The sequence below is a fragment of the Haliotis rubra genome, unplaced genomic scaffold, assembly GCF_003918875.1.
Source record: "Haliotis rubra isolate DU_JTF1 unplaced genomic scaffold, ASM391887v1 Scf714, whole genome shotgun sequence".
Taxonomy (NCBI): domain Eukaryota; kingdom Metazoa; phylum Mollusca; class Gastropoda; order Lepetellida; family Haliotidae; genus Haliotis; species Haliotis rubra.
This window is the reverse complement of record NW_025767429.1, coordinates 254,216-271,688: the sequence shown is the minus strand read 5'-3', so window position 1 is coordinate 271,688 and position 17,473 is coordinate 254,216. Positions and strand designations below refer to the sequence as shown.

The 17,473-nt window shown below is 41.2% G+C and overlaps 1 protein-coding gene across 2 annotated transcripts in view; it reads right to left on the bottom strand.

The window, feature by feature from the left end:
- Nucleotides 1-5,174: 5,174 nt before the first annotated feature.
- The window catches only part of LOC124259226 (putative mediator of RNA polymerase II transcription subunit 26), a 74,552-nt gene continuing 62,253 nt past the window's right edge, over nucleotides 5,175-17,473 (bottom strand). The window contains exons 9-13 of one of the 2 annotated variants that reach the window (XM_046693336.1): nucleotides 17,066-17,207; nucleotides 15,922-15,939; nucleotides 11,403-11,485; nucleotides 9,101-9,194; nucleotides 5,175-8,348 (exon numbers count right to left, since the gene is read on the bottom strand). In XM_046693336.1, the coding sequence (XP_046549292.1) occupies nucleotides 8,182-8,348; nucleotides 9,101-9,194; nucleotides 11,403-11,485; nucleotides 15,922-15,939; nucleotides 17,066-17,207 (504 nt within the window). In that variant the 3' untranslated portion in view covers nucleotides 5,175-8,181. The remainder of the gene's footprint in view (nucleotides 8,349-9,100; nucleotides 9,195-11,402; nucleotides 11,486-15,921; nucleotides 15,940-17,065; nucleotides 17,208-17,473) is intronic. The other variant, XM_046693337.1, reaches the window with a different exon arrangement.

The window sequence follows — 17,473 nt, the reverse complement described above, 5'->3', positions numbered from 1 at the left end:
CATGGTCTATGGCCTGTGGTCCATGGTATGTGGATGTCCATGGTGGTCTATGGTCCATGGTATATGGCCTGTAGTCCATGGTCCATGGTCTGTGGTCCATGCTGTGAGGAAGACAGCCAGTCTGTCAGTGTGACTGTAATTCTCTCCTGACGCCTCATGAGAATGTGTCTGTGTGGTGAATGTTTACTTTGCTGTATTCATTCCATCTGATAGACTGCCTTGAGTCCCTTTCAAGCTGCTTTTTTGTTTAAATTGTGCTCATGATCTTTGATGGCTGAAATTGTTTTACTGCAAAAAAATTGGATGTGATGTTGAAAAGAAAGTACTTTTTCCAAACTCATACAATACAGTGACACCTGTTTGTTCCAGGTTTTTTGTATAAAAACAGTATTTGTCTCTGAAGACACTTACCTGCATAAAGGCAACATTTCAAATGAAGTATACTTTTTTCGGTAGTTTCTGAAATTGACAATTCAACACGACAAAGTCTTTGGTCACTAGTACTCAAATACGTTATGTCCTGACCTCGTGTGTTTAGCCTTCAGTGATACGATGCTGCCTTATTTGGAGGTCAGATCCAACCACTTTATATTCTCGAGGAGGGGGTGACCTGATCCCACTATTTTCATGCAGGAAAATTGTTATTTGTGGTATAGATTTTCACGCCAGTGGATGATGTTCTGAGACGAAAAACCCTGCTTTCTGCTCTTTTGTCCCTTCATGTAATGGTCGCGCCTTTGGTTGGGGGATAAAGGCGGAGGGGATTAGACCGGCAGAGCAGCAGTCTGTTCTCAGCTTTCAGATGGTATGGAATGGGTGAGACTGGGTGTGTGTTATGTTAATATGTTTCAACTGTGATTCTTAATTGACGCCAATATATTTACCACATCAAAACGGGATTGCAACAATAAAATAAGCAACTACTCCATGCTGTGTCTGTCTTGTCTGTCTCGAATATCACATGGTGCCATACTTGTTCTTGGTTCCTCGGATTTGATTGGCAGGGGCGGATCCAGAGGCTGTTTCCTCCTCTCCCCCGAAAACATTTTCCCTGAGGATCATTTCCCCCTAACCTTTGTACTTCATGATCTATGTGCACCCCGGCCCCCCTTCTCCAAAATCCTGGATCCGCCCCAGAGAGGTATTGTAGTATCGGTGATAAAACAAGAGTCACAAACAGTGTGATGCCTTCAGCTTTCGGCAAGAGTCAAGCAAGGTCTAACACCATTGTGACAGAGGTATAAGCATTGTGACGTCATAACTGTAAACCATTATGATGTCATACGTCCAGCGGTATTACTATAAGGGTAATGCTCACTCTCCTACCCAGAGTTCCATGCGGCAAGCCAGCATAGTACCTCTGCCACAGGCCAGAAAAAATGTGACGATTCGTCACACCTTGCACCGTCCATTCAATATAATGTACAGATTTCTTTTACTCTTTTATTTTTGACGAGTCGACACATCTAACTAAACATCTTTAATAGAATGGTTTAGTTTCACTGAGAAAATATCCAAAAAAATGTAACACTATTTCGATTTGCGTAGCGATCCTTTGTTTACATAGGTTGTACGGCTCCACGTGCTGTCATCGAAGCCGACGGAGCGCAAACGATGCAGCCAGTTTGATATCTAAATATGTACTGTCATAGACCTAACTGTCGCAGTTGTGGAAGAATATATATGTAACAATGTAAAACATTGTGAAGAGAGCGCCGAAAAGCTCTCGTGAGTCCAGTCTCTTCTTATTATGAATATGCGCGTTTGATTACAAACAAGAGAAAAGTCCGGTCACGTGATATGCAAATTAGCCTGTGGCAGTGATGTTATGTTAAGTCATCGCTGTGCCGGAGTGTGGGTAATGCTATTTTTGAGGGCATTATCATTTGAAGAAGCCCGCGGTCTTCCATTAACTGCCCGACGAAGGAGGTTCAGTTGAAAAAGACCGAGGGCTTCTGCAAATATAATGCCCTCAAAAAATAGCATTACCGTTATTATTGCTAAAATACATGGAATTTGTGTTGAAAAGAAATAGGAAACAATGAAGGAATTTGACTGTAAGTTTACTCAAAACCAACTTCTGACGGGGTTGACTGCCCGAATGCAATTACGTCATCGAACAATTCAAGTGACGTCACAACAGAAAGTGACGATATTCGACCTTGGCCTTTAACAAGACCATAGTCTGCAACATGTCAAACTATGTCAGTGTTCGGTTTTGGTCCAACAACAACGTTAATAGTGCAATTGTTAAGGTTACCACCAGCAAGGAAGCCAATATTACCGCTATTTAAAGCGGGAATTCGGGTTGCTTTGACTTGTTTGTCCCAGAATAGCTGCCAGTTCAAAGCCAAAGTCGAATGAACCGACGCACCCACTATGATGTCACTTGACAACAGAACTGATAGTGGCCCGTCGTTCGGGTTGATCGGTCCAATATCATTTGCAGCGACCCTCAAATTGCTGATAATAGGAGGGCCGTTTCATGATAATTCCATGTGTTTTAGCTATAAACTAGTGTAATATTGCTGTAAAAATATTACACTGCAGTATCTTCCACGGGCGAGTAATAAAGTTCAGTATAACCGTACTTCGTTATACGCATTTCGAGTGCAACATACATCAAGAGCCGGGGCGTCCGCCTCCGTGGTGTAGTGGTTAGAGCGTCGTGGTGTAGTGGTTAGAGCGTCCGCCCGGAGAGCGGAAGGTCGCGGGTCTCTGTCTGGCGCTCGGCATTAATGGGTACAACAAGGACTGGTCGGCTCGGAGTCAGTATAATGTGTCTGAGTGGGGTATTCATGCTTCACTGCGGCATGGTATCTCAGTGAGCTAGCACTATAAAACCAGCTTCAGTCTGGGCTAGTACAAGCAGCCGCACATACACATACACACGCATGCACGTCGTCATATGAGCGAAATATTCTAGAGTACGACGTAAAACCCAATTTCACCTCACCTCACCTCAAGAGCCGGGATAAAAAACAGTTAGTTGTGTCCGTCAGTTCGATATAAACGGAGTTTACTGTACTTGTTCCATAAAAGGCGTAACCAGGCATTTATGAAACAGTTTATTCACTTCAACAATTACAATGGTGATCTTTATCAGAAGTTTATCACAGGTCAGCGGTTCCAATAGTAGCATATGGCAATAACAATATCGGCGTCAACACGCACTTAGTCGGAGAGCAACAGCCACACGGGCCTTGTCTTCAACCATGAAAACTTAATTTACTTCCTTGCACAGTGCAAATCAAACAGACCAGGGCCAAAATCGAACAGCCGATTCGGTTAAAACAATGAAAAAGAAATATCTCAAAAGTAACAAACGACTCTCTATTTCCAAACTGACATGTCACTGGTCCATTTTGATTTCTAAAATCGGTCCGTTTTTATCTGAATAACGCATTGCTTGGACCAAATCAGTCTGTTCTAGTTTGGCGTTCTGACAGGTATCCACTCTGATAGCAAATTCCAAAGTGTATAATATTGGTAAAATATCAGGTATTCAAGTCATCTTCCTCAGATACCTGTTTATTAGTATTCTCTCCACTGTTCATCCATGAAAGCTTTCGGTGAAAAGATTACCCTTCGACATTCACATGTTTCCCTAACAATTCCGGGAATAACAAAGTGTGTTACTGTCTTCAAAATTCGTCTGTAACTGATGTCATACAATACATTCCAGTTATTATAACCAGTCATAACCTAAACCAGAATGACTTTTACTGAAAAGGGGACTAACAACTGGAACGACACCACCCCTTATAGAATCAAACCATCGAAACTGGAATGTATGAACTTAAACCGGATTCAGTTACGCCAAACCGGTGTGACTGCACTACGGAATGACAGATCGGAATATTTACAGGTGTGATACATGTATTTACAAATAAAACGGTTGAAATTATGTCACAAAATATTTTTTTTCTATTTATTTAGCATAAATGTTAGACAGCAGATCACAATCTGTATTGTAAACCACAATTCCAAAGTTATTTACAAATGTAGAAGGTGAGAATTTCGGTAAAAAATATCTTCTTTGTGTAAATGCATATTTTGTAACATATTTGTAAAGTCAGTAGATCACAGAATTAAGAATTTATTATAAACCAAAATTCAAAATACGAAATGTGTGAATTTTGTCACAAAAGCTATTTTTCGGGTAAGTGTATATTTGGCAACATGCATAGGTAAAGTAAGTAGATTACAAATTAATTTTTTTTTTAGTAGGCTAATCTAAAATTCAGTGGTTCATTCCAATTAAATAAAGGTGCTACTTATTATGTTCCGGATTTATTTTTCTTCGGGTATAGGTATATTTTGGAACACATATGTGACCTCACAGATTTGTGGCCATTACAATGAATGTAATGGGTGAGATGGTTTATAATGCCACTTTTACTTTTTATTATATTTATGGTACTGACAAGCCAAGAAGTATATTGAGTTAATCAGGTATTCGAACCCATACTGGAACCTGTCGGATTAGGCGCAGACCCAGCAGTCTTTCCCTCAAACAATGTTAAAATATCATGTTGCCCTACCTGACTCTCGGCTTTTATAGGATAAGAGTAGACCAGGGCCCACTTGCACAAAGCGTTCTTACGATGATCGTAACTCCCATACTGCAACAGAGACTTAACACAGCCGTAGCGCTACGATCGCTTTGTGCAAGCGGGCACATGGCCCCGTTCCACAAACCGATCGTAGAGCTAATTAACGACGTACGACAGGCGTAGAGCTAAGGTAATCGTAACTCACATACTTAACGTTGACGTACGACAGGCGTAGAGCTAAGGTGATCGTAACTCCCATACTTGACACTGACGTACGACTGCCGTAGAGCTAAGGTGACCGTAACTCCCATACTTAACACTGACGTACGACAGCCGAAGATCTAAGGTGACCGTAACTCCCATACTTGACACTGACGTACGACTGCCGTAGAGCTAAGGTGACCGTAACTCCCATACTTAACACTGACGTACGACAGCCGAAGATCTAAGGTGACCGTAACTCCCATACTTGACACTGACGTACGACTGCCGTAGAGCTAAGGTGACCGTAACTCCCATACTTAACACTGACGTACGACAGCCGTAGAGCTAAGGTGACCGTAACTCCCATACTTAGCGTGACTTACGTCAATCGTAGCGCTAAGGTGACCGTAATGGATGGCGACAAGCACTGGTGTTCAGCATGGTCAAGATATGCAGCATGGGTGATAAAGCCGGGTGTATCATATTACCCGAGTTTGATGTTATCACTACATTTGGCCTATGAGTATAAACCCTTGTTTTCTGTAAACAACGAGAAGGTAATTTTTCAGCAGTATCTACTATGACGAATTGTCCAGAAAGTCAAATGGTCATCTTCACGGATACACAGCAATGGTAAATATCCCACAGTTTATGTCATGTACTTGGGGTTTGTTAAAAGTCATAAAAATACCATGGACGGAATAAGGAGCGGGGTTTAAATAGATCCCGCCCCTGTACAATGCATAACGTCATTCCCAGCCAACGCGACTGTTCATTGCAGCCTGGATAGTGGGACATTGGATCATCAACTAGGGCTGGCTAAATTATCGATTATCGGAAATATCGTCGATAGGAAAAAATATTTAAAACGATTATCGATATGAAAATTGTGTCATCGACAATATCGTACAATAACTTATCTGATAGAAAAAAAGTTTCAGTTTTCTCACACAATATATAGATTTAAGCCTTCATTCGTGGTCTGCTTCTAAACTATACTCAGGAAACTGTTTTGTTAATAAACAAACAAGTCATCACTCACCAGTGGTGTGAAATATATTCATTTCTTTCTGACATTTTTTGGTATTTTTGCTCAACGTTACGTCTCCGATATTTATCGATAATCGATCGATATTAAGTTAACGATTATCGATCTCGCTGAAATATATTTTGATGGCCAGCCCTGTCATCAATCATCATCAAATACAACCGATTAAAATCGAGATCACTGGTCCCATCGGACGGATGAAGGAGGGGGACTAAATGGGGAGGTCCCATTATTGGAGGTGCGGGACAGGTTACGGAGAGAATGGTGATGAGTTATCACAGCGAGCAATATTCCAATTAAACAAATGACTTCAAGCTAGCAGAGCCAGGATACAAGATACAAACACAATATAAAAAGATATACAAAAAAGTAAACAACAAAATATATAGAATTTTACGCAAAAACAATGCATGATTCATACTATTCCAATCCATGGACGGACTTATGAAGTTGTTAATATATATTTTCCAGCAGTAACCGCTATTTCACAATGCATAAAAAACGATAGAACGCCAAATCTTGTAAACATGACACGTAGCCTGAACCTGATCAAGGACAGACCATTCGATATTAATCTTGGGAGTTTTAGTCGGATATTTCTGAACCACTGCTGCAAAACCAGAGGGTTTTGTAAATTGAGATTATGTGTCTAGATATGCTGTTAAAATGAACGTGTAGCAACATTGTTTAATTGTGACCGAAAACCTATTTTTCAACAGTCTGAAACATAATGCTATCTTATAAATCGTCTATTTGGATGGTTCAATGTTTTCGTTACTCCGACAAACACCCAGAACATCAAATGATCTGCCAAAAAGACATCTAGGTTTTCTTCAGGCTGTGCCCCAAGTGTCACCCCCGTGTTGTAAAATAACGCATCATTGGTATACATGGGTAAACTAGAAATTAAAGTAGTCAGGTCAACACACTCAATTATTAAAGCAGTTGATATATGAAAACACGATAAATGAAATCATTAAAAAGCAATCGTATCAAACGATATTTCAAACTGTGCCAAAAACGGCGAATATGCATAGACATGCGCGGTTGCACAAAGCGATTTTAAGAGTAAGGTGATTCTAACTCCCAAACCTCAACCTTGACCACAACAGTTGCAGCTGAGGTTATGTTGTACAACAGCAACCTTGTGTATGTACAGTTGGTGTAAGTTTAAAGAGAAAGCTGCAAGGGCAACTGTCACAAGGCTACATCTGGAAATATACTGAGAGAAACAAATAAAGGAACAGATGAAAATTCAAGTGCTAATTTAATATTTTCCAGTTTTCATCACCAGCTTTGAGTGGCGCTGTGGGAGAAAATCTGAGAATAAATACAGGAACACTGCCATGAAGTGGTGTTCCCTTATTTGTTTCCTTCAGTATATTATCAAGACATACGCAATCAAAATTTTTGGCTCTTTTGATTTTGGTTCACAGATGGAGCAATTCGGCCATGATTTGAAAACACCGATATCACAGTGTTGAATGCCTGTATTCACAGGTACGTGTGATTTAAAACCACTTTAAAAAGTGTTTCAGTATTTCGGGGTATGTCAAGTTAATGTGAGAGGAAGGCCCGAAGTGATGAGGGTCTTAGGACTGTCTGTGTGTATAAAACCCATGGGTTGGTGCATACAAACCTAAACATAATCCCGTCGAACCGGGATTCGAACCTGGTCATATCTTTATGGTACGTGTAATGGATGCACATCTACCATATATATCTCAATTAAGGAACAATACCTATATACTTTTGCAAATCAGTTGTTTATCACAAGAACTGTATCTGTCATCGTATCCCAATTGTGTAGATCGATGTTCATGTTGTTGATCACTTGATTGTCTGGTGCAGACTCGATTATTTACAGACCGCCGCCATATAGCTGGAATATTGCTGAGTGCGGCGTAAAACTAAACTCACTCACTCCTATCTAGGTCCCCGTGTGGACATTACGTCATGGGGTAATGCCCCCAGAGACGTCTCTTAATGATAGCAGTATCCAGTTGTGTCCAGATTTAACAGAAATGTCAAACGTGAGATCGTAGAGAAGGGCGTGTATTTATTGTAGACCATACACTTCTTGATTTAGCTGGTTTGTTGTTTTACGCCGCACTCAGCAATATTCCAGTTATATGGCGGCGGTCTGTAAATAACTGAGTCTGACAACAATCCAGTGATCAACAGCATGAGCATCGATCTGCTCAATTGACCTAGATAGGAACTAGACTGACACATGTTATGGAGTACTAGTTCTAATTATTCAGACCTTAGACATTATCCTTGCATTTAGATTCAACCCGTTTCTTCTTTATCACAGAACTACAAAAACAAGATTCAACAAAAGTGTCAATGATTTGTCATCTATCAGTATTTCTAATGCTGTTCTTGCGCCTGCTGGGCCTCCAATCGCCTGCGGCGACTCCTGCGGGCCTGCAGCTTTTCCTGCAAGCCTTGTTCCATCCGGGCTTTGTTCGTCTGTTGAGCCTTAGTGAACTCATTCATCTCCTGCTCGTGCTGTTTCTTCAGCTCTGTGATGTTACCTGGGCAACAGATGCAAGAGTTAAGTCACGTACAGTCAACATAAAATGAATGAGTATGATTTTATGCCGTTTTAGCAATATTTTTGGCTATATCATAGCGGGGGACACCAAAAATGGCTTCACATTGTAACAGTGAAGGGTAGGGAACCGATGCCAGCATCTTTGAGTGTATTTATAAAAGTGTTGGCATCTACACTTAAATGTCACATCTCTTGCAACAAGAAGCTGCCAATCCATACCACCTGTTCCTCTTCACAACGCATTGTTCCATGATTTTGCTTTCGGGAAATACCGATAGTACATTTTGAGAAACAGAAATCAGGTTTGTCTGGTCGCCTCTCTAACTGGCACTGACGATTTCGAAGTTTCGATTTTGATTGACTGGTTATAAAGTTTCGCTGACAGGATCTCATTCAGAGTTACTCAGAACTTCACGGGCATGGGTTGCTTAATGGCTAAAGCTTTTGCTCCGCACCACACACCTAGGGTCCCCTAGAAGGTGCAAAGTGGGAACCCTCTTTCTGGTGTCACAAGCGTGACATTAATGGAATCTTGCCAAAAAGGGCATAATATACTCTCTCACTCGATGAGACCTTAGAGGTATTTTATGGGAGGGAAAGATTTAATGAGACTGATAACAGCCCCTATACTAATTATTCTGTTGATATAGAAGCAGATTTGAGTTGGCAGAAATTCTGCCATCTGGAAGTTTTAATTGCAAACATCGTTTCACCCGAGGGAGAAGTACTTACCGAACAGCTCGTCTTCAGATGGAAGAGGGGCGAGTTCATTCAGTGGCAGAGGGGTGGGAGGTGGAGCCTGGTCAGACGCAACACCAAGGTTATCCTGAAACACGAGCTACAGCTGGTACAGAAGACCTGGTGATGATTTGACACATCTGGAGAAGCACTGGAGGATGTGTGATCCTCTAGTACCCGAGAATACATACGGTCGCTGAGAAAGGCAATCGTTATAGTTGTCTCTAGATATAATGTACTGAGATATAGAACCACCCTGACTTCAATGTTCAATCTACACAAGACATGTGAAACACGTTTCTTCCAATCGAGACATGTGAGATAAATCTACATGTGTTCAGGTAGAGCATCACCCTTTTCTATATGCAGACAGAAACCCCATTCCCCTTAGATTAGATCTACCTGTGCGTGATATAGGACAACTTTATCCATATGTGCCTAGTAGGCAGCAAGAGTTGTATGGTCCCCAGGGAGTTGAGATTGCAAAATACGATGTGCCGTTGTGATGGACATCCAATGATCGAGGGAAAACAAAGCGCCTTTGAGCAGTTGTACTGGATATCGGCGCTATACAAATGTATGTATGTATGTGTGTGTGTGTGTGTGTGTGTGCGTGCGTGCGTGCGTGCGTGCGTGTGTATGTATGTATCTGCCCAGATAAAGATATGCTTGTCCTATCAGAAATAACCTACACGTGCCCAAAATATGACTCCCCTGTTGTCCAAGTAATTCTACTTGTTAGATAAGCCCTGTCCAAGATACAATTTACATATTCCCGGATAGAAGACCATCTGTCCTCGAAGATACTATCTGCATGTGTTCAGATATAAGACTAGACTGTCCTCCAAATACAATCTATGTGTTCCTATAGCTAGATATAGCACCACCCTGTCATCCAAGATACAGTCTACATGTGCTCGGATATAGGACCAACCCGTCCTCCAGGATATAATCTACCAGTACCCGAGTATAAGACCACCCTGTTGTCTAGTGTCCCCGTGTCCTCACATTGACCACCCTGTCACCCTGCTATATGTGTTCCTAGGTAAAGGTCCACCCTACTATGCAAGATACAGACTACAAGTACCCGGGTATAAGACCACCCTGTTGTCTAGTGTCCCCACCTTGACCACCCTGTCCCCTGCTATATGTGTTCCTAGGTATAGGTCCACCCTACTATCCAAGATACGGACTACAAGTACCCGAGTATAAGACCACCCTGTTGTCTAGTGTCCCCGTGTCCTCACCTTGACCACCCTGTCCCCTGCTATATGTGTTCCTAGGTATAGGTCCACCCTATTATCCAAGATACAGACTACAAGTGCCCGGGTATAAGACTACCTTGCCATCCTGGTCTACGTGTTCCTGGACATAGGTCCACCCTACTATCCACGATACAGGCTACATGTGCTTGGATATAGGACCACCCCGTCCTCCAGGATATGATCAAGTGAAAACATTGATTACACAGCAGTCTCGTTTCCTGCTGACTGGGTTCCGTCCTATTGCGAAACTTAGTACAATAACCATTCCAGAATTTTGAGACCAACTCATTCAAATGGATATATAAATATTAATCAGTATTATTTGATACATCTAATCACTTGTATATTGCAACACTACGCTCTTTCTCTAATCCTTGCAAACACGTCGTGCAGCGTGCCCTGTCGTACAGCGTGTTCTGACAAACGGAAATATTGAAATCGTGGAGATCTCAAAACGAGGCTCGTCCTTTGGAAAAGTTTGGTGGTCTGGTACGGACTTGATATTTTATCAATCACATTGTACGTTAGAAAAATCCATTTAATAAGCGCAAAGAACACCTAACAGGTGTAAACAGTGAGCCAGACGAATTGTGAATCATTGTACGACCTCATCAAACAGGGGCAGTCTGATACGTCTTAGTTAAAGGTCATGCTACCTACACCTCGCAATAAAATATAGAAATACGATTGTTTTAAACTTTAAAATTAAAATCAATTTGTAAATATCATTTTCTTATGAAACAAGGAAGTGGAATTCAGTGTAACCATAGTTGTTTGTAGTGTCTCTTTTCACTTTCACATGAGAAAATTCGAATCGGCTGAAAAGTAGGTCATTGTCTGAATTGGTTAATAAGACTTATGTTTCGGTTTGTACAAATAGGTCCGGGTATAAGACAACCCAGTCACCCTGGTCTATGTGTTTCTAGATATAGGTCCGGGTATAAGACCACCCTGTCACCCTGGTCTATGTGTTCCTAGATATAGGTCCGGGTATAAGACCACCAGTTTGTCTAGCGGCCTGGGGTCCTCACCTTGTCCCCGCCGACCACTTCATCAGGCTGACTGACGGCTGTCTGTAGCTCTGGCTCGGGGCCGTCCTCCAGACTCTGCAGATCTGTGGGAGAAACGTGTACTGAATAGACTGTACCAGGGTCAGGACGCGACATCAGATGGTGTTTCACAAATACATACAACTTCATACAACTTCAGCATGGGAACAACACCCTAACAAACGTATTCATTCCGACCCATGCGAAGCGGCACTCACACCCCTAGTACAGTCAAACAGCACTCCGTTATGTGGGAAAGCTTTCCAACAGACGTATTGGAACAATCAAACAGCTCTCGGTCAAATACAGCCGTATGTGAAACATGAAAAAAACATTCAGTCAAACAGACGCATGGGAATAATCAAACAGCACTGATGAATTGAGAACGTATGTGAAACAACATCCAATTACCCACAGACGCATGTAAAACAGCACTCAATCAAACAGGGACACGGGTTAGACAGTACTCAGTCAAACACAGACATGTAAAACATCTCACAAACAAACACAGACATGTAAAACATCTCACAAACAAACAGGGACACGTGTTGACAGCACTCAGTCAAACACAAACACATGCATATGAAAGACAGCAAATGATAAAACGTAGACATTGACAATTTAGGGACCGTTCATAATTTATGGCTTGGGGAGGGTAGATGATGATTTTTTATGGAGTAGAATGTACAATGTGAATGATCATCTAAATTTATGTACAAAGTAAGTGACCTCCCCTGCATGTCACGTACAAAATCAAGCCCCCCTAACTTTTTAATATTTTTACGTACAATAATGATGACCCCCCCCCCCCACACAACAGTACTTGTGTACAAAGCTAATGACCCCCAACCTCCCAAGAACAAAAATAGGTCCCACCTTAAAATCTCTCTCTCTCTCTCTCTCTCTCTCTCTCTCTCTCTCTCTCTCTTCTGTACTCTCTCTCTCTCTCTCTCTCTCTCTCTCTCTCTCTCTCTCTCTCTCTCTCTCTCTCCCAAGTCCCCAGTGAAATAAATTACGACCCTTGGACCCCCCTGCACCCGGTGTTTTATTTGATGTGCCCCCACCCCCAATACAAACCAATACCAATTTGTCCAACAACGACCTTAAAAAAACAAATCCAACTCCCCACCCCCGTAGTTCAGCTCCCTCTACTGTTTCTGGCAAATTTCAAAATTCAAAATTCATGCAAACTTAATTACGCAACCCTAACGTCCCCTTCAGGTTGCCATATCTATCGGTCAAACCCTAAATGGCTGGCGGGCCCGTAGGCTCATGTTAAATCTCCAAATCATCATTATCATCATCATCGTCATCATCATCATCTCAACCAACACACACACATGCATGTTAAACAGCACTCAGTCAAACATCATCCTGTGTACCTACCAATCTCTATGCCTGCAGCAGAGAAATAAGACCCAAACTAACATATAATTTCAGTAACTCGGGAACAAATTATCATATTTGCGTACCGCGTGCGCTTTTTAAAGTGTGACACACATCCTGACAACAGACAACATATCTCTCGGGTAAATAGTCACGGGCACGTGCTACCAATAACATCACAGGAATGGGAACATGTAAGTGTAAACTACATCTGTTGGGGGAAAACAATATTCCAAATACTCCAGAATCTGATATGAAAAGAACACAGACATATCTAGCAATGGGGTGGTTGGAGGGGGTAGGGTGGACTGGAAGCACCTTACCCTGCACTTTGTACAGGCACATGAGACTGATACTTGATCTAGTGTTGTTGAAGCGGATTGATTCACTGTTTGTTGTTTTACGCCGCACTCAGCAATATTCCAGCAATATGGCGGACTGGTCTGTAAAGTTGAAACAATCCAGAGTCTGGCGGGGACACCAAAATGGGCAGACAATCCCGTGATCAACAGCATGTGCATCGTTCCACGATAGGCTACCCCACCGCCATAATTGGGATACGATAGCGAGCCATAGCATAGCGCTACGGTCGCTTTGTGAAACGTTTAGCTGATTAATGGTTTCTTAATTCCTGAAATTACATCATAACACATCGAGTAGAAGAAACCGGTTTCCCAAATCTGGATTTATCCCAACATTTGTTCCAAGCTGGGTCCGTTAAGTCATGCATGCATAGATCGATGATTTGAAATGGCTTTGTAGAAGCCACATGTTAAGTGGAAAGTGGAGTGAGTGAGTGAGTGCGTGCGCGAGTATGGTTTTACGCTGCTTTTAGCAAAATCACGACGGGGGACACCGGAGATGGGCTTCACACATTGTACCAATGTGGGGAATCGAACCCGGGTCTTCGATTAGACAAGCGAACGCTTAACCACTATAGTGCTGTCGGAAATAGAAAAAAACTGTTTTTAGGCTATTACTCTGTATCCCTAAAATTTACCCCATTGCAAATAGCATATGTCGAAATAACCTACTTCGGCCTAACTGGGCGTTCAGTGGGATGCGTAATAGGATATCCAGAAATGCATGTTTAAAATCGGGTGAAACTTCGAAAAAAATACGAATAGCTTCTGAAAACAATAGATCAGACTATAAATGGCAATTATAAAAAAATAATAATAGGTCGCTCAGCCAGGTATGACGACGGACCGTCGACTCGCTTGACATGAAATGCACGTGCTGCCCACAGACACAAGGGGTCATCTCAGATATATTTTATGCGTTTTCATGTGTATTGAATATGTCCCTATTGATTATCTAATCGTAGCTAATGACTCTATCCCCAAGCCCGACCCCAACTACTGTCAGCAACACCCGTCTCGGTGTTGCTTTTGAGACGACCCCTCCTACCTGTTTCTTTTTATAGTGAAAGTGAGACTCCATGGTATCTATCTCCTTAATAGTTTCAGTATTAAAGTTGTTATATTTTACGTCGGTAAGAGTTCCTCCCGTTCCCCCATCCCAAATAATATTTATAAATATACTAGAATTATTAACAAAACTCAACACAACAATTACTAGAGAACTCACAAAATGATTAAAAGTCCAAAATTTAAGTTAGGGTTAGATTTAGGATTAGGTTGAGGGTTAGGTTTAGAGTTAGGTTTAGGGTTGGGGGAACGGAAGGAACTCTTTCCTTTACGTCTGCTAAAGTTTATAATAAAACTAAGTCTAATTTCATAATGGATATTCAAAAAGTGTCATTTGTTATACAATATCATCGCACACTAATTTGCATAAAGCCATGGTCTGCTCCAAATAAGTCGCTTCAGACTGAAAAAAAACCGCATTGCTAATTTCTGCACTAATCTCTCCTCAGTAAAATCCTTCTTTAACATTTCGTATCTCCCTCCCACTGAGACTGTAGTTAGGCCGAACTTAGTTTAACAGATATTTCACGCTTTCACATATTAACTACCTAAATTGTAGATATAAATGTGAAAAGTTTTTTTCTATTTCCGACAGTACTTTAGGCTACCCCACCGTCTCTCATGGAAAGTGGACGCAGACAAAACTAAGATTAGAACAAAGGTGTAAGAGGAGAGAGTGAAGAGGAAACAGGGAAATATCTCCATGAGGGCACGGATATCACCGGTGAAAATATTTTTAGCACATGTCATGGAACTACAACAATTCTAGTACTGTGTCTGAAGAGGCCAGGCTCGGGAATTTGGGATGAGAGGAGGGGGAGATACCCTTTGCAAGCCCTACCCCTCCGGATCCATCTCAGATATACGGACACATGCACGTCGACGTGGATATAGTACAGGGAGACAAGAGGTGATGTGATGTGAGAAACAGGTGCACGGGGAGACTTACGACATGTGAAATAAACAATTGCAAAGAATATATGACACGGCCTTGTGCGTACAAATGTTTTGGCATTTGGTAAACAAACGGTTTGCTTCAGGAACTACTTGTACCTGGGGGTTGTTAAATTTGTGTTTTGTATTTCACCTGTAACATAATAAAATTATATATATCAGAGAAAATATGCATCGCGAAACTCTCCCGAAGATTCACTTTGCAGTATATTCTAGTGGTGTTCCGATTAATTGACATAATCGAAGATTGGTCGCAGTGACCAAACGACCAAGCAATCGATCACAATTTCTCATAATCGAACATAAACGATTTTGGAACTACTGTTTTAGTCTTTTAAAAACTTGACAATGGAACATATCTTAGAAGTTGTCAGGGCCTGAAAATGTGTTTAATTCTTAGAAAACTCACTTCATTAACTGAAAAGCCATGACAGAATATTTTTTTGAAGACTCCGGGAAGTTTATGTTCATGATATATTAGTCATCACTTTAAAGTAGCAAGTTGCATCATGTTAATAAATACATATCTGCAATAACAACCTGGATAGGAAAATCTGAAAAATGACGCTAACCATTTTTTCGATGATTGTTCGTTGGTAATGAAGCAATCATCAATTGTGAGATTTCAACCAATTCCCAACACTAGTATATTCTCAGCACGTGATGCACTATGTCATATATTCTTTGCAATTGTTTCGTGAGGACAACGTGATGTACTATGTTATACATACCCTCCAGCTCCTTCAAGTCTGTCGTTAAATGTAATGAAGGGTCAGATAATGCCAGGGTGAACAATTGTGTCATGCACTGCATCATGCATAATGCATGCATAACTATATTACAGTTATTTACAACACAATAACACATGACATGTGTATGCATACTGGCACTCTCCTGAACCAGTGTTCAAGACTTTGAAGGGAAAGTAACGCGGTGTTGTGTATAAGTGTTAAGTGAAAACATTCAGTGATAATGAAGCTGTGAGTGAGTTGAGTTTTACGCCGCACTCAGCAATATTCCAGCTATATGGCGCAGTCTGTAAATAATCGAGTCTGGACCAGACAATCCAGTGACCACAAGCATGAGCATCGATCTACGTTCAGTGATAACATCCTATGGTATAACTGCTTTTGTTTCAGTGACGTCACGTTCAGCTTTCATTTAAAGGATGAAAGACGTTCATGTTGGGCAAGGATATTTTTTCATACTTTTAACTTTTAATTTTTGCTAGAAAGGGATTGTACAGGACATACAGAAGAATGAATCATATATTGGCATTTAGCAGTATTGTTGTTGCCAGATTAAACATAATATTTTGGCTGTGTTTTGAAAAGTCGCGGCGCCTTTGCATGGCAAATCATTGTAAGAATCAAAATGTTCTCAAATTTCAATAACCACCGTTGTTTTCAAATCACAATAATCACCGTTGTTTTCAAATCTCAATAACCACCGTTGTTTTCAAATCACAATAATCACCGTTGTTTTCAAATCTCAATAACCACCGTTGTTTTCAAATCTCAATAATCACCGTTGATTTCAACAGTTAATTTCACAACCACGGTTATCAAGCTAAAAGTGACATGCAATAAAAACGAGAAGTTGTCATCCATACAGTCGTATGTATCAGTATTAACGATGGTCGATTCAGAATACTTGAAATATGACGGATCTTTAAACTGACATGGGTCACTGACGTACGTGTTTATAGAAGCATTGGGAGCATGGGGAAGAGAGTGTTCCTTCATCAAATGAAATGTTAATAGAGAACCTTTAGTTGTTGCAAACGTAGGTATTCCATTGAATCACGTACAGACTGTAGATTGAATTGATATTGTTCTATATATGCTCATGACGATTGTTTGACCAAACACTGACCTCCCTCGGACAGCTGGTCTCCCATCTCTGTGCCAACCAGTTCCTTAATGAGTCGAAGACGTTCCCGACGCAGCTCCGAACGTTTAGCATTCAGGTTTTTACGTGTGCCTTCAAGATCTCTGTTTATTGTGTTCTTGATGACCTGGAAACATGAACCAGTTGTCGGTAATGTCAAGGACTGCATCGAATATTAACAAGGTATTGCGCATTAAACGTGCGCTATTATTATACTGAAACATTTAAAAAACTATAAGTTGGGTTGTCTTGTTTTTTTCTGTATAGTTTGGATGACTGTCACAGGAGATACATAGACGAGCGACGCAGCGGCGACTTGAAATATTAACGTTGTGAGCGTAATGGCATAATCACTTATTCGTGGTATTTTTACGATGAGCTCCGTCTTCATGA